Consider the following 18345-nt stretch of genomic DNA (forward strand, 5'->3'; position numbering starts at 1 on the left):
GTCAACCGCTGCAAGTCGAAATATTATAGGCTCTCCGTAAAATCTCTTCAAAGACACTTTTCATCGCAAGAACACCAAGCTGAGACTTAAAAATCCGGCTTGTAGAAAGTACACAAATAAATATGTTATTTACCCTTCACAAGGCACTTGGCTTGATGGCAGTAATTAACAGGCAACATGTGACAAATATGTTCTTTACACTTGTAAAGAACATCATGTCATGGCTGTCTTGAGCTTCCAATCATTTCTACAACTCTTATTTTTTTTTTTTGTGATAGAGTGATTGCAGCACATACTTGTTGCTCACAAAAAAAAACATTCATGAAGTTTGCTTCTTTTGTGAATTTATGAGAAGAGAAAAGGTGAGGTATTTCATCCCAGGAACACCACACCTACCGTCAAGCATGGTGGTGGTAGTATTAGGCTCCGGGCCTGTTTTGCTGGTGCTTTACAGAGTGTAAATGGGACAATGAAAAAGAGCAGGGGTGTCAAACTCAAATACAGAGTGGGCCAAAATTTTAAACTGAACAAAGCCGAGGGCCAAGGTTGAACAAATGAACCTTTTAATAGGGACCCAAACAAGTTTTGCATTAAATATTGAACAAGCAAGGCTTATGTAACTTTAGTGACATGCAAAATCCAGGTTCAAATAATAATAATAATAATTTAAAAAATATCAATGGCATATCAAATCAAATTTAAATAAAAATGTTATGCCCTTTTTTTCTATTTGCAATCTTCTGAGGTAAATATCACATTTTTTCCACGGGCTAATAATAAATTTAAAAATAAAATAACAATAATGAATGAACCAAACATTCAAGCCTTGAAGTAGCAAGAGAAAATGCATGAATAAAACGTTAATTATTGGTTAGTTGGCTGGAAGTTTCCCGGAAGAGTTAGTGCTGCAAGGGGTTCTGGGTATTTATTCGGTTGTGTTTGTCATTCTTGTTTGGTGTGGGTTCACAGTGTGGTGCATATTTGTAACAGTGCGAAAGTTGTTTATACGGCCACCCTCAGTGTGACCTGTATGGCTGTTGACCAAGTATGCCTTGCATTCACTTGTGCGTGTGTGTAAAAGCCACAAATATTATGTGACACGCTGTTAGTATGGAGGAAAAGCGGACGTGACGACAGGTTGTAGAGAACGCTAAAGGCAGTGCCTTAAATGCACGCCCCCAATATAGTTGTCCAGGTGGAAATCGGTAGAAATTGGGGAGAATGGTTGCCCCGGGAGATTTTCGGGAGGGGCACTAAACTTTGGGAGTCTACCGGGAAAATGAGGAGGGTTGGCAGGTATGAGTATTAGCGGTGAATGCGGTGTTTTAGCGGCACCGACGCTGTATAACACCGGCGGGCCAGCTCTAATGCTAAATTGATATTGTCTCAAGGGCCAAATAAAATGACACGGCGGGCCCGAGTTTGACACAGATGCTCTAGAATCTTCAGTACAACCTAAAATCATCAGCGCGGAGGTTGGGTTCGAACCCCCGCAGTTGGGGGTTCAAACAGGACAATGACCCTAAACACACGTCAAAAGGGGTAAAGTTTTTTTTTATTTTTATGAATTTATTATGGGTCTTGACGGGGATAGATATCTACATATATCCATATTTAAGAGTTATTTCTTTCTATAGTCATATTTGAAATAGCTAGTGTTTTCCATTTGTACTCTTTCTATTTTATAATCTCAGGTCCATGGTACACTGCAAGTTAACCTGGGCTTTAGGAATGTGAGGAGTAGCAATACTCCCTTCTGATATCATCCTGTGCCCAGCTAAGGAGGACAATAGACATGTGTATTCGTTCCGGAGGGTGGGGGCGAGGAACATATTGAAGAAGACAGCGCTTCCGTAAGGTTTTCAAATCAACTAGGCGATGCGATTTGAATGTGTTGTTTTTAGCTTGGTCTCTCCAAAGCTTTGGAATAAATTGCAAAATACCTATTCTGTTCTGGGTGATCATTTAAACTCAGTTTATGTGTCATCGAAAGAACTTGGGATTGACCAGCAACTTAAATTCTCTTGGAGGAACATCTGGTCCAAAGCAACAGTCTACTGAAAATGTGAGCAAATCTGCTGGGTCAAAAGTATACATAAAGCAATGTTAATATTTGTTTACATGTCACTTGGCGAGTTTCACTGCAATAAGGCGCTTTTGGTAGCCATCCACAAGCTTCTGATTGAATTTTTGACCACTCCTCTTGACAAAATTGGTGCAATTCCGCTAAATTTGTTGGTTTTCTGACATGGACTTGTTTCTTCAGCATTGTCTTAACGTTTAAGTCAGGACTTTAGGAAGGCCATTCTAAAAACCTTAATTGTAGCCTGATTTAGCCATTCCTTTACCAATGTTGACGTGTGTTTGGGGGTCACCGTCCTGTTGGAACACCAAACTGTGCCCAAAACCCTACTTCTGGGCTGATGATTTTAGCTTGTCCTGAAGAATTTGGAGGTAATCCTCCTTTTTCATTGTCCCATTTACGCTCTGATAAGCAGCAGTTCCATTGGCAGCAACAAAACAGGCCCAGAGCATAATACTACCACCACCATGCTTGACGGTAGGAATGGTGTTCCTGGGATTAAAGACCTTACCTTTTGTCCTCCAAACATATTGCTGAGTATTGTGGCCAAACAGCTCAATGTTTGTTTCATCTGACACCACATGGACAAAGATAAGACCTTCTGGAGGAAAGTTCTGAAATCATCAGCCCGAAGGTTTGGACTTGGGCACAGTTGGGTGTTCAAACAGGACAATGACCCCAAACACACGTCGAAAGTGGGAAAGAAATGGCTAGAATTAACGTTTTGGAATGACCTCCCTAAAGTCCTGACTTAAACGTGTGGACAATGCTGAAGAAACAAGTCCATGTCAGAAAACCAACTTTAACTGAACTGCACCAATTTTGTCAAGAAGAGTGGTCAAAAACTCAACCATGTCGGGCTTGTCCCTGACAGTGTAGCCATGTTTTACTTTTTCCTGTCTTTGTTTCCTGTCAGCGCTCTTATTTTGTCTGTTTCCTGCTTTTCTCCCTGAGCGCTGTTTCCCCTCAGCTGTGGCGGATTGGCACCTGGCCACACCTGGTGTCAATCAGCCCACTCCTATTTAGACCTGCTTTTTCCTCCACTCTGGGTTGTATTATTGTCATTTATACTTGTAGAACCTGTAGCTGTTTACAGCGTGCTGTCTTTTTGTTGCTAGTTCCTGTTTGTTGGATCCTGTTTTCCAGTTTGGCTGTTCCTAGTTCCTGGTTTGTGTTTTTTTCATTTTTGAAGATTAACTCATGTTTTCCTGCGCAATGCCTGCCGCCTTCTCTGCATCTTGGGGTTTGTCACCAATAACTTGTGACAAACCAGAAGCTTGTGGATGACTACCAGTAGCGCCTTATTGCAGGTAAACTTGCCAAGGAACATGAAACCAAATATTAACATTGCTGTACGTATACTTTTGACCCAACAGATTCGGTCACGTTTTCAGTAGATTCATAATAAAATCATTAAAAAAAAAACTTTACCACTTTTCAGGTGTGTTTGGGGTCATTGTCCTGTTGGAACCCCCAACTGCGCCCAAGACCCAACCTCCGGTCTGATGATTTTAGGTAGTCCTGAAGAATTTGGAGGTAATCCTCCTTTTTCATTGTCCCATTTACTCTCTGTAAAGCACCAACAAAACAGGCCCTGACAGTTTGAGTATGCTTTACTTTTTTCCTCTGCATTTGTCTTTGTTTCCTCTGTGTGTGTAGTGTTTCCTGTCAGCGCTCTTATTTTGTTGGTTTCCCGTCTTTCTCCCTGAGTGCTGTGTCCCTTCAGCTGCGGCTGAATGGCACCTGGCCACACCTGGTGTTAATCAGCCTGGTCCTATTTAGACCTGTTTTCTCCTCCAGTCTGTGCTGGATTATGGTCATGTATTATCGCTCCTGCGATGAGGTGGCGACTTGTCCAGGGTGTACCCCGCCTTCCGCCCGATTGTAGCTGAGATAGGCGCCAGCGCCCCCCGCAACCCCAAAAGGGAATAAGCGGTAGAAAATGGATGGATGGATATTTTCGCTCCTGTCGTGTCGTGTCTTTGCAGCGCAGCGGTAAGCTATATTTTGGTAGCAGTTTGTAGCTTACTGTTTTTGGTTCCTTGTTTGTTTTCATACTACAAGTAACGACTTCGGTTTCCTGCTCGTTATCTTCTAGCTCCCATGCTAGCTCTTTTAGTTTGTTGTCCGCCTCGTGCGCGCCTTTTGTTTGTAGCCTTTTGTTCGGTTTTGTCTTGGTGTTTTATTAAATCCTGTTTTCTTACTCGATGCCTGCCTCCTTCTCTGCATCTCTGGGTTCGTCCCAAACTAACTCTGACGGACGGTAGGTATGCTGTTCCTGGGATTGAATGCCTCACATTTTCTCTTCCCAGTAGACCCATAATTCAACTCACAAAAGAACCAAACTTCAAGAATGTTTTTTGCGACCAACAAGTATGTGCTCCAATGACTTTATCACAAAAAAAAAAGAGTTGTGTCTTTGCAGTGTAGCGGTAAGCTATATTTTGGTAGCAGTTTGTAGCTTACTGTTTTTTGTTCCCTGTTTGTTTTCATACTACAAGTAACGACTTCTGTTTCCTGCTCGTTATCTTCTAGCTCCCATGCTAGCTCTTTTAGTTTGTTATCCGCCTCGTGCGCGCCTTTTGTTTGTACCCTTTTGTTCGGTTTTGTCTTGGTCCATCCATCCATCCATTTTCTACCGCTTATTCCCTTTTTGGGGTCGCTGGCGCCTATCTCAGCTACAATCGGGTGGAAGGCGGGGTACACCCTGGACAAGTCGTGGTGTTTTATTAAATCCTGTTTTCTTACTCGATGCCTGCCTCCTTCTCTGCATCTCTGGGTTTGTCCCAAACTAACTCTGACGGACGGTAGGTATGCTGTTCCTGGGATTGAATGCCTCACATTTTCTCTTCTCAGTAGACCCATAATTCAACTCACAAAAGAACCGAACTTCAAGAATGTTTTTTGCGACCAACAAGTATGTGCTCCAATGACTTTATCACGAAAAAAAAAGAGTTGTGTCTTTGCAGCGTAGCGGTAAGCTATATTTTGGTAGCAGTTTGTAGCTTACTGTTTTTTGTTCCCTGTTTGTTTTCATACTACAAGTAACGACTTTTGTTTCCTGCTTGTTATCTTCTAGCTCCCATGCTAGCTCTTTTAGTTTGTTATCCGCCTCGTGCGCGCCTTTTGTTTGTACCCTTTTGTTCGGTTTTGTCTTGGTCCATCCATCCATCCGTTTTCTACCGCTTATTCCCTTTTTGGGGTCGCTGGCGCCTATCTCAGCTACAATCGGGTGGAAGGCGGGGTACACCCTGGACAAGTCGTGGTGTTTTATTAAATCCTGTTTTCTTACTCGATGCCTGCCTCCTTCTCTGCATCTCTGGGTTCGTCCCAAACTAACTCTGACGGACGGTAGGTATGCTGTTCCTGGGATTGAATGCCTCACATTTCTCTTCTCAGTAGACCCATAATTCAACTCACAAAAGAACCAAACTTCAAGAATGTTTTTTGCGACCAACAAGTATGTGCTCCACTCACGAAAAAAAACTGAGTTTTAGAAATGATTGGAAACTCAAGACTGTTTGACGTTACGTTCTTTACGAGAACTTTTGACCACGACTGTACATTTTGGTCCGTGCAATGGCTTCTCATGGCTCCTCGTCTCCCTCATGTTTCAGTGAAACGTCTTGTCTTCGAGCAAACTGATGGACTTATTGAGCAGCGTCTTTGCGTCGTCCACAAACTTGTAGCCAAACAGCTTCATGGTGGGTCCGCACAGCCGCTGCACCATCTGAGCCAGCGTGAAGTGAATGCTGAACCTCCATTTTTCCGCCTGCTCCGAGGAGTTTTTCTGGGTGGAGTAGATCCCGCTGTCTCCCTCTGTAGTCTGGGTGTTCTTCAGAATCCACTCCCGGGCTTGGGCACTGAAGGGGATGCCGGTGAAGCGGTACATCTCCTCGGCTTTCTGCATGGGGTACCGAGCGATGTCCTCGTAGCGCACCAACATGTAGCGTCTCCTCAGCCAGCGAGGTTGGCTCAGGCCCAGCTCGGCGGACCAACGGATATTTTCACAGTTTCCCTGCAGCCGCTTCACCTCGTCGTCGTTCTCGGGCACGCGGCCGCTCTCCATCAGGGCCTTCCACGTTTTGTACTTGGAGGAGAAAGCCACCATACGCGACGCCAATATGGCGCGCGGGTCTCGGACCAGCTGGATTATTTTAACGTTCAGGCGAGGGTCCTCCACCAGAGGCCGCAGGGTTTCCCACTGGTGGACGCGCACGGTCTTGATGGCCTGGTGTTGTTTGGAAAGGCAGGACTGCGAAGCCAGGGTCAGGTTGAGCGGACCGCAGCGGCGGTTTTTGCAGTGGTACCTACAGCAAAAACAACGACATGGACAGTATAAGCGAGTAAAACCCTCAAAGGATAATACTGTGGAAATAAACAGGAATATATTTTGGAGTAGTCAGTGTACACTGATCGACTAAAGATTTGTGTGCATTAAAACTCAGGCAAACTTCGGCAACCCAACATGTTGAAAGAGCCATATTGGACCAAAAATACAAAAAACTAATCTAGAAAGCCTTACATAAGTGTTATAATGAAGGCAACACATGATGTAAGTGTCTATATTAGTGATATTAGCCTACTATCAAAATTACTTTAAAAGTCTTATAAAAGTGTTATAATGAAGACAACACATGATGTAAGTGTCTATATTAGTGATATTAGCCTACTATCAAAATGACTTTAAAAGTCTTATATAAGTGTTATAATGAAGACAACACATGATGTAAGTGTCTATATTAGCCTACTATCAAAATTATGTTAAAAGTCTTATATAAGTGTTACAATGAAGGCAACACATGATGTAAGTGTCTATATTAGTGATATTAGCCTACTATCAAAATTACTTTAAAAGTCTTATAAAAGTGTTATAATGAAGACAACACATGATGTAAGTGTCTATATTAGTGATATTAGCCTACTATCAAAATGACTTTAAAAGTCTTATATAAGTGTTATAATGAAGACAACACATGATGTAAGTGTCTATATTAGCCTACTATCAAAATTATGTTAAAAGTCTTATATAAGTGTTACAATGAAGGCAACACATGATGTAAGTGTCTATATTAGTGATATTAGCCTACTATCAAAATTACTTTAAAAGTCTTATAAAAGTGTTATAATGAAGACAACACATGATGTAAGTGTCTATATTAGTAATACTAGCCTACTATCAAAATGACTTTAAAAGCCTTATATAAGTGTTATAATGAAGGCAACACATGATGTGTCTATATTAGTGATATTAGCCTACTATCAAAATGACTTTAAAAGTCTTATATAAGTGTTATAATGAAGGCAACACATGATGTGTCTATATTAGTGATATTAGCCTACTATCAAAATGACTTTAAAAGTCTTATATAAGTGTTATAATGAAGGCAACACATGATGTGTCTATATTAGTGATATTAGCCTACTATCAAAATGACTTTAAAAGTCTTATATAAGTGTTATAATGAAGGCAACACATGATGTGTCTATATTAGTGATATTAGCCTACTATCAAAATTACTTTAAAAGTCTTATAAAAGTGTTATAATGAAGGCAACACATGATGTACACTGCAAAAACTGAAATCTAAGTAAGATGAAATATCTCAAATAAGGGTGATATTTGCTTATTTTCTGTCTGGTAAGATAATTCTTCTCACTAAGCAGATTTTATGTTAGAGTCTTTTACTTGTTTTAAGGGTTTTGCTCCTAAATGATCTCAGTAAGATACTACAGCTCGTTTCCGACATTTTATGACCTATTTTGAGTCAAATATGCTTGAAACTGTTTTTGTCCAAGTGTCCAAAACACACCCAGCAATGGTGCACAGAAAGGCGGGGAAGAAGAGGGGGAAAAGGCGGCCAAAATGTTCAAAAGTCCCAATTGTGTCCTAAATACCTCCCCGGGTTCCAGTCCCACGAGTCCCGCCGCCGGACACACAAGTCCTGGGATACAAAAAATGTCCAAAACGCACCCAGCAAAGTCCCACGGGAAGTAGGGGGGAAAAATTAGAAAAAGTCGGCAAAAGTCCCCCAAAATGTTCTAAATACCTACCAAGGTTCGAGTCCCAACCAGGTTCGAGTTTGAGTTTGAGTGCACACTCGAACCCGGGTGGGACTTTTGAACATTTCACCGACTTTTCTCACTTTTCTCCCCACCTTCCCGTGGGACTTTGCTGGGCGCGTTTTGGACATTTTGGGCGGAACTTGTGGGACTCGAACCTGTGTAGGTATTTTGAACATTTTTGGGACTTTTGCTGACTTTTACAACTTTCATCCCCTCTCCCCATGGGACTCGGCTGGGTGTGTTTTGAACATTTAGGGCATCCCGGGACTACATAAAATTTTATGTTAGAGTGTTTTACTTGTTTTAAGTGTTTAGGTCCTAAATGATCTCAGTAAGATACTACAGCTTGTTTCCGACATTTTATGACCTATTTTGAGTCAAATATGCTTGAAACTGTTTTTGTCCAAGTGTCCAAAACACACCCAGCAATGGTGCACAGAAAGGCGGGGAAGAAGAGGGGGAAAAGGCGACCAAAATGTTCAAAAGTCCCAATTGTGTCCAAAATACCTCCCCGGGTTCCAGTCCCACGAGTCCCCCGCGGGACACACAAATCCCGGGATATATAAAATGTCCAAAACGCATCCAGCAAAGTCCCACGGGAAGTCGGGGGGGAAAAATTAGAAAAAGTCGGCAAAAGTCCCCCAAAATGTTCTAAATACCTACCAAGGTTCGAGTCCCAACCGGGTTCGAGTTTGAGTTTGAGTGCACACTCGAGCCCGGGTGGGACTTTTGAACATTTCACCGACTTTTCTCACTTTTCTCCCCACCTCTCCGTGGGACTTTGCTGGGCGCGTTTTGGACATTTTGGGCAGAACTTGTGGGACTCGAACCTGTGTGGGTATTTTGAACATTTTTGGGACTTTTGCTGACTTTTCCAACTTTCATCCCCTCTCCCCATGGGACTCGGCTGGGTGTGTTATGAACATTTAGGGCATCCCGGGACTACATAAGATTTTATGTTAGAGTGTTTTACTTGTTTTAAGTGTTTAGGTCCTAAATGATCTCAGTAAGATACTACAGCTTGTTTCCGACATTTTATGACCTATTTTGAGTCAAATATGCTTGAAACTATTTTTGTCCAAGTGTCCAAAACACACCCAGCAATGGTGCACAGGAAGGCGGGGAAGAAGAGGGGAAAAAGGCGGCCAAAATTTTCAAAAGTCCCAATTGTGTCCTAAATACCTCCCCGGGTTCCAGTCCCACGAGTCCCGCCGCCGGCCACACAAATCCCGGGATACAAAAAATGTCCAAAACGCACCCAGCAAAGTCCCACGAGTAGTAGGGAAAAATTAGAAAAAGTCGGCAAAAGTCCCCCAAAATTTTCTAAATACCAACCAAGGTTCGAGTCCCAACCGGGTTCGAGTTTGAGTTTGAGTGCACACTCGAACCCGGGTGGGACTTTTGAACATTTCACCGACTTTTCTCACTTTTCTCCCCACCTCTCCGAGGGACTTTGCTGGGCGCGTTTTGGACATTTTGGGCGGAACTTGTGGGACTCGAACCTGTGTAGGTATATTGAACATTTTTGGGACTTTTGCTGACTTTTCCAACTTTCATCCCCTCTCCCCATGGAACATTTTGGGCATCCCGGGACTTGCACGGCCATACATAAGATTTCATACTTGTTTTAAGTGTTTAGGTCCTAAATGATCTAAATAAGATATTACAGCTTGTAGCTGAGATTTGATGACCTATATTGGGTAAAACATGCTTGAAACTAGAATATCAAATGTTGCAAAGCTGTGTCATCAACACTCACAAGTATAAAACTACTTTTCAAAGTAAGAATTTCTTATTTTAAGAACGTAAAACAAAATCATGACTTTGACACAATTGTTTCTCATATTAAAACAGATGACAGCCAAATAGACTTTGCCGTTTTATTTTCAATGAAACAATAGAAAATACGTACTCGTATACTGTAGTAGTACACGTGTTATTAGTGAGAATATTATGATCTTGAGGTATTTTCATTGAAGTTAGCTAATTTTACTTGTTTTGAAAAGTCTTGACAAGCCAAATTTTCTTGTTCTATTGGCAGATAATTTTGCTTAGTTTAAGTAAAATACCCCTAATTTTTTTATTGTTTTTTCTTGTTTTTGAACACTGACTTTTTGCAGTGTACAGATGTACATGTAGTTAATGTGTCATGAGACATATCAATTAAATACACAGAGGACATAAGTAAAGGGAATGAAATTAACTGAAATATAGCTACTCACCTGTGTGCATTCACGCACAGCATAAAACGTTTGATGGACAAAATGAGACAAAGAAGGAGTGGCATAAAACACGTCTTTCTGTGGCAGCGTCGGAGAAAGTTGTACACGTAAAGTGACCACGCTGAGTTCAAGGACCTCCAAAACGGCACTGGCCAAATACTGTCATCAGTAAAGCATAAAGACAAACATATAAAAACATTTTTTTGACAATTAGGAAGGTTTGCGTTATGGTAGACGAGTTTGTCAACATAATTATTTTCAAATATTAAAGTTGCTGGATCAATTCAATTGATACATTTAAAAAAAAAATCTCATTCGTTTTTTCATGTAGGCAACGTATAACAGTGGTTCTCAGTCTTCTTTTTTTTTAACCAAGAACCACGTAAGAAAAAACTGGCCTCTCCATGCACCACCATACTGACCAACATCAAAATACAGTAGGCTCAAGTATTCATTAAAAACCAAGACAGAGTTTTTTAATTTTTTCTGTCAATCGAGAGGCGGTGTGACGTTCATATGTTGTCAATATTCAGTGTTTTATCGTTCATAGTTAATATTGTAAATACCACATTCTTTATTTCTATGTGTCTCATTCAGTAAAAAAAAAAAGTAAAATTCAATTTGGTTTTTTAAGGCGGCCTTTCATAACGTCTTTAGCATTCATCGGAATATATATATATATATATATATATATATATATATATATATATATATATATATATATATATATATATATATATATATATATATATATATATATATATATATATATATATATATATACATACATGTAGGTGTGGGAAAAATCACAAGACTTCTTCATCTCTACAGAAGTGTTTCATGAGGGGTTCCCTCAATCATCAGGAGATTTTAATGGAAGCATTCACATACAATGGTTTATATAGGGCACAGAGTGGGTGGGTACAGGCAGGTGTAGGGGTGTGGTGATTGGCTCATGGGTTACCTAGGAGGTGTTTCCGTCTGTGGCGGCATGTTGAAACGATTTCACTGCGCTTGTTGAGGGATGATAGATCTGGATGATATATAATAAACAGTTTCTCTTTTAAGCATAGGTTGCATCTTTTATTACCACTGTTGTAAGGTGTGCTGGATGCAAGAATTTGCCATGTTATTGAATATTCAACATTATTGTCTTTGAGGTTCCAAATGCGTTTGCTGAGTTCTGTAGAATTCCGCAAAGTCTGGTTTCTAAAGGAGGCGTTGTGATTATTCCATCTGGTTTTAAACGCTCCTTCGGTCAATCCTACGTACGTGTTGGATGTGTTAATGTCCTTGCGTGTTAGCACAATTGGATCCTCAAAGACAATAATGTTGAATATTAAATAACATGGCAAATTCTTGCATCCAGCACACCTTACAACAGTGGTAATAAAAGATACAACCTATGCTTAAAAGAGAAACTGTTTATTATATATCATCCAGACCTGTCATCCCTCAACAAGCGCAGTGAAATCATTTCAACATGCCGCCACAGACGGAAACACCTCCTAGGTAACACATGAGCCAATCACCACACCCTACGCCTGCCTGTACCCACCCACTCTGTGCCCTATATAAACCATTGTATGTGAATGCTTCTATTAAAATCTCCTGATGATTGAGGGAACCCCTCATGAAACAGTTCTGTAGAGATGAAGTAGTCTTGTGATTTTTCCCACACCTACATATTGCCCTCTACCACAGTATCGAGCAATATTCTCTAGATAATCCAATCAAAACACACACATATATATATATATACATATATATATATACATATATATATATATATATATATTCCGATTTCACGTTATCGATGGAAAAATGCATTTTTAGACAATATGATTTGCCTGAGCGGCTAGGAGACACCGAGAGTAACAAAAATGGATAAGAAAGAACAGATTTAAAAAAATTATAATTAAAAAAATATACATGTTATTGTTTTTTGTTTTGTTTTTAATTTAGGACTTCCCGGGGGCCTGAATTTTGGACGCTGGCGAGCTGGTATCCGGGCCGTAGTTTGGAGACCCCTGGTCTAAACATGGAAAACTACAAAAGCCAATATCTTAGTTAGGAGCACAACCTTAGACTAGTCAACCATACCTCTCGAAAATCTCCTTGATGACAGGAGTGCAGACCTTTTCCTCACACAGCGACGAACTCGACTCTCTACGGAACAGCGACGGGGTCAGGTGGTCCTGGGGAGGCGGCGATATGAACTTCTCCAGAGGCGAGAAATCGCACAGGAAGAGGCCCCGGAGTACATCCCGGTAGTTTGCGGGTATCAGGCTCCCATTGTTGGTCTCGGCGGTGGCGCTCAGCATGTGTTCAACATGCCACAGGGGCTCATAGAGGTAGAAGGTGTTCTCGCCGTGCTGGTTGAAGAACTCGCCCACGAACGAGGAACCCGACCTCGTGGTGGCCATGAGTAAAATTTGCTTGCGATCGTCTTCGGGGCCCACCGGGTCCTCAACTTCTTCTGTTTGATTGGAGTCACTCTCTTTCGTAGCGTTGACGTTCGAGAGCAGCATTTTGAACGGGGTCGGGCTGTTTTGCGTTGCGTTGCCGTAATCCAGCGGCGATTGTGGCGTCTGCTGGGGCGTTTGCCTCTGCATCATCTTGTCAGACACCCTGGTGAGAAACCAACTGAATTAGATGAAAAAAAAAATGAATTAGGAAACGATCAGAAAGAGTTGAGGTTATGTTTGATACCGTCAGCTTCATTCATGCAAGTACCTCGATAGGATGTTGCTTTCCTTTTCAATGATGACCAGAGCCACGATAAAGATGAAGACAATGGCATATTTGATCTTCATTTTTTGAGTCCTGGCAATTCCAGTTCTAGGGGATCGGTGTGTGGCTTCTCACACGAGGGCTGCAACTTCATTCTGCACCAAAGATGAACAACTGGAATTGTCAGGTTTAAGCCCCAAACTATCTATTAAACAGACCAAGAAGACAAGGAATCAAGCAGAGACAGATTTAAATTTTGCTCATGAGGAGAACGCCTGGAGCTGCACACTCAGTTACAGTCTCCCACCCCGCTCTGAGGTTCAGCCCCCGCACTCCCCTATTTTATTCAGGAGTTCCTTAGTTACATCGCTGAGGCTGCTTCTAAAGCAGGGGTGTCAAACTCAAATACAGAGTGGGCCAACATTTAAAACCGAACAAAGCCGCGGGCCAAGGTTGAATAAATGAACCTTTTAATAGGGACCCAAACAAGTTTTGCATTGAACATTGAACAAGCAAGGCTTATATACAGTAACTTTATTGTGACATGCAAAATCGAGCTTCAAATAATAATAATTGTTACGCTTGTCTGGCATTGTAATGCCGGATTCGGTCCTCCGTGGATGCGTCAGCAAGAACACAGCAAAAAGGTAAGAACTAAGGGATTTATTAAACAAAAGGAGCTATGAACAAAAACACTGATACAAATAGAAACGGCAAATAAAAGCGCTAGCATGGAAAGCTAGGTCAAACTAACCGAAACACAAACATTTGGCACAAAGACACACAAAAAGAAACACAAAAGAACTAGCGTGAAAGCTAGGAATAAAATAAAGCTTAGCGTGAGAGCTAGCGAAAACAAGAGTGAGAGACAAGTCATAAACAGAAGTATGTAAACAAACTAAGATCCGACAATCAGTGAACAGAAAACGCTGGCTTATAAAAAGGTGGTGATTAGTAAAGAGAGGTGTGCTGGAAAAGAGAGTAGCAGCTGAAACTAATGAGTGACCATGGAAACGAACAAAACAGGAACTAAGCATGTCAAACCGCAGAGTGATATAAAAATGGAACAAAAATAACAATATGGTGATGATCCGACCATCGGATCACAACAAATAATAATGATTAACAAATATCAATGGCTTTTCAAATCATATTTAAATACAAATGTAATGCCTCTTTTCTATTTGCAGTCTTCTGAGGTAAATATCAAAATATATTGTAGAGTCCCGAAAGAGTTAGTGCTGCAAGGGGTTCTGGGTATTTGTTTTGTTGTGTTTATGTTATGTTACAGAAATGTGTTTGTCATTCTTGTTTGCTGCGAGTTCACAGTGTGGCGCATATTTGTAACAGTGTTAAAGTTGTTTATACGGCCACCCTCAGTGTGACCTGAATGGCTGTTGACCAAGTATGCCTTGCATTCACTTATGTGTGTGTAATAGCCGCATATATTATGCGAGTGGGCCTGCACGCTGTTTGTATGGAGGAAATGTGGACGTGACGACAGGTTGTAGAGAATGCTAAAGGCAGTGCCTTTAAGGCCCGCCCCCAATATCGTTGTCCGGGTGAAAATCGGGAGAATGCTTGTCCCGGGAGATTTTCGGGAGGGGCACTGAACTTCGGGAGGATTGGCAAGTGTGAGAAATTGCAGTGTTACAGCGGCACCGCTGCTGTGTGATAACGGCGAGCCAGGTGTAATGTTCATTTGATATTGCCTCAAGGGCCAAATTAAATTACACGGCGGGCCAGAGTTTGACACCCATGTTCTAAAGCAGGGGTAGGGAACCTATGGCTCTAGAGCCAGATGTGGCTCTTTTGATGACTGCATCTGGCTCTCAGATAAATCTGAGCTGACACTGCTTAACACGATAAGTAATGACTAATTCCACTTGTGATCAAAGTGTTAAAAATAACGTTCAAAATATTAAACATGCTCATGCATTTGAATCCATCCATCCTTTTTTCTACCGCACTTGTTCAAGAAATTGCATGATTTATTTTATTTTTTTTTTAGGGCTTGCCCTCCTGGGGGTTCTTCTAGACCACCAAGCACCGACATGAAAGCCTGTTTCAGGTTTACGATATTTTTTTATTTTTCAATAAGTCTCTCAGTTGCTTTCCAGCAATTGTCTTTTTCTCTTTCGTTCTCGGTCGCCCTCTGGCTCCAGCCCCAACCCTGTTTCTCCTCCCGGCTGCTGCTAACAACAGAGCGACAGGTGATTAGATAACAAGGCCCAGGTGGGCCATCTACGCACCTGTCGCTGATTTCGAGGCCGGTCCTGGCACACCCCGCTTCGCTGCAGGCCCGCAGGCCACGCCCCTCCACAGTTAGCTTCCGAATAACAATGTTATTACAAAGAAGTCAAGACCTTTTATATTCTAGTAATGTTGGTCTTACTTAAAAATGCACGCGTTTAGTTGTGTTCAGTGTTGAAAAAAAAATGATATGGCTCTTACGGAAATACATTTTAAAATATTTGGATTCCTGGCTCTCTCAGCCAAAAAGGTTCCCGACCCCTGTTCTAAAGGGTGAGGTCACATATTACGCAAGCTGCCCCAAGCAGACACTATACGTGATTATTCAGAATCGAAATGTGCTGAGCCTCGTATTACCACTCGCACCGCTCCGCTAGCATCACAGCTAACGTTACCCATGCTGCTACCTCTTTGCTCCGGGAGGGCGTGTACGTGTGCAACGTTTGGCGTGACAGCATGTGACGTATGTAAGAAGGTGCGCTTGCTGTTCGTGAGAAGGAGAGATGGAACCGAGTGAAAGAAGAGCCTGTAGTGTAATGCCCGCAGCTAAAAGCAACTGCGCGAGAACGTCTACTCGAATATCACCATATAGTCATTTTCTATATCGCACAGAGACAAACCCCTGATATATCGAGGAGATCGATATATCGCCCAGCCCTACTCAGGGGCGGAGCTAGAGGGGAGGCCGGGGTAGCACTGGATCCCCCAGGTGCCACCCCAGATGATTGACAGATCGCGGAACTGCACGTCTTGTCGGAAGGAGCCAATTACATTTTTACATCAGCGAAGCCTATTGACTGCTAAGTCCCTCCCGTATAGTAGTTGGCGCTATCTACCACAAAGCCTTGCGAGCCACGTTCATTAAGGGAGAAGAAGAAGAATCGCCACTGAAGAAGAGGAAGATTTAAACTGGAGTCGCTTATCGTCGCCGGAGACCGGAGATCAAGGAAGTTACAAAGAAAAAGAAGGATAACCTTCTCGTCGTAAAGTAAGTTTCACGGTGGTGTCCTAATGAGTCACTGTTTGAAATAAATTTTGTAGATAGAAGTTGTTGTTTTTCTACAAGCAGAGAGCCACGGCATCAAGCAAACATTAATGTTACGTCTCATGGCGTCTTGCTTCCTAAAGCCGCTAAGATTTGTGGGTTAATTATTTTCAATACACTACTTATCTTCAATCTTCTGGAAATAATTTGGTGACTTAATGGCATACAAATTCAATAATGATAACAAATGATATCCATGATGAATTGCGAAAAATAAATCATCTCAAATGTCACAAATTATTGGATTCTTTTTTAGATTCTTTTTTTTACTGAGAAGTCTGGGAATTGGGGTCTGGAAATTTCAAATGTGTAGGAATCCCCAAGTTTATTTTTAGATATTCTGAAATGTTGGTTACTGATGTGTGTTGTTTTTTGCTGGTGGTTGTATGTTCATTTTGCTTACACTAATATTTTCATGTTTATGCAATGTAGTTCCATTAGACACAGAAGAAAAAGATGTCAGCTCCCTTCCTGGGACTAGTCGGGAGAGAGACCTCACAACCCAGCACAGCTCACCTTCACCAGGTCAGAGGTCAGACAAAACAGTCACATGATCAGGTCAGTAATTAAGTTGCCAAGTTGTGTTTTACCTTTTCTTCATTGTTAATAAACTGCAAATTATATATACATTAATCTCATCTCCTGTCTGCTTAGTATGTACATTTCAACATTTGCCGCTCCGATTGCAATTGATAAGTCAAGAAAAAAATGAATTGTTATAGTCCGTGGACCCCCTGAAATAGCTTTGGCCACCCCCTGGCCACCCCGAGGATAAAAGTCTAGCTCCGCCACTGGCCCTACTCCAAATGTGATTGAACTTAACAATGGATGTCCGCTAACTTTTTGCAACTCAACGCCAAAAAAACGGAAATGCTGATTATCGGCCCTGCTAGACACCGAACTCTATTTAATAATACAACTCTAATATTTGACAACCAAACAATTAAACAAGGCGACACGGTAAAGAATCTGGGTATTATCTTCCACCCAACTCTCTCCTTTGAGTCACACATTAAAAGCGTTACTAAAACGGCCTTCTTTCATCTCCGTAATATCGCTAAAATTCGCTCCATTCTGTCCACTAAAGACGCTGAGATCATTATCCATGCGTTTGTTACGTCTCGCCTCGACTACTGTAACGTATTATTTTTGGGTCTCCCCATGTCTAGCATTAAAAGATAACAGTTGGTACAAAATGCGGCTGCTAGACTTTTGACAAGAACAAGAAAGTTTGATCACATTACGCCTGTACTGTATATACCTTTATATACATATATACATACATATATACCTATACTGTATATACCTTTATATACATATATACATACATATATACCTATACTGTATATACCTTTATATACATATATACATACATATATACCTATACTGTATATACCTTTATATACATATATACATACATATATACCTATACTGTATATACCTTTATATACATATATACATACATATATACCTATACTGTATATACCTTTATATACATATATACATACATATATACCTATACTGTATATACCTTTATATACATATATACATACATATATACCTATACTGACTCACCTGCACTGGCTTCCTGTGCACTTAAGATGTGACTTTAAGGTTTTACTACTTACGTATAAAATACTACACGGTCTAGCTCCAGCCTATCTTGCCGATTGTATTGTACCATATGTCCCGGCAAGAAATCTGCGTTCAAAGGACTCCGGCTTATTAGTGATTCCCAAAGCCCAAAAAAAGTCTGCGGGCTATAGAGCGTTTTCCGTTCGGGCTCCAGTACTCTGGAATGCCCTCCCGGTAACAGTTCGAGATGCCACCTCAGTAGAAGCATTTAAGTCTCACCTTAAAACTCATTTGTATACTGTAGCCTTTAAATAGACTCCCTTTTTAGACCAGTTGATCTGCCGTTTCTTTTCTTTTTCTCCTATGTCC

At 41.3% G+C, this 18345-nt stretch overlaps 1 protein-coding gene across 1 annotated transcript in view; it reads right to left on the reverse strand.

Moving 5' to 3' along the window:
- Window positions 1-4049: 4049 nt before the first annotated feature.
- The window catches only part of chst3a (carbohydrate (chondroitin 6) sulfotransferase 3a), a 32680-nt gene continuing 18384 nt past the window's right edge, over window positions 4050-18345 (reverse strand). The window contains exons 2-4 of the mRNA XM_061909901.1: window positions 13107-13258; window positions 12474-13001; window positions 4050-6393 (exon numbers count right to left, since the gene is read on the reverse strand). Of these exons, the coding sequence (XP_061765885.1) occupies window positions 5697-6393; window positions 12474-13001; window positions 13107-13186 (1305 nt within the window). The 5' untranslated portion in view covers window positions 13187-13258 and the 3' untranslated portion in view covers window positions 4050-5696. The remainder of the gene's footprint in view (window positions 6394-12473; window positions 13002-13106; window positions 13259-18345) is intronic.

Source organism: Nerophis ophidion, linkage group LG09 (assembly GCF_033978795.1).
Source record: "Nerophis ophidion isolate RoL-2023_Sa linkage group LG09, RoL_Noph_v1.0, whole genome shotgun sequence".
Lineage (NCBI taxonomy): Eukaryota > Metazoa > Chordata > Actinopteri > Syngnathiformes > Syngnathidae > Nerophis > Nerophis ophidion.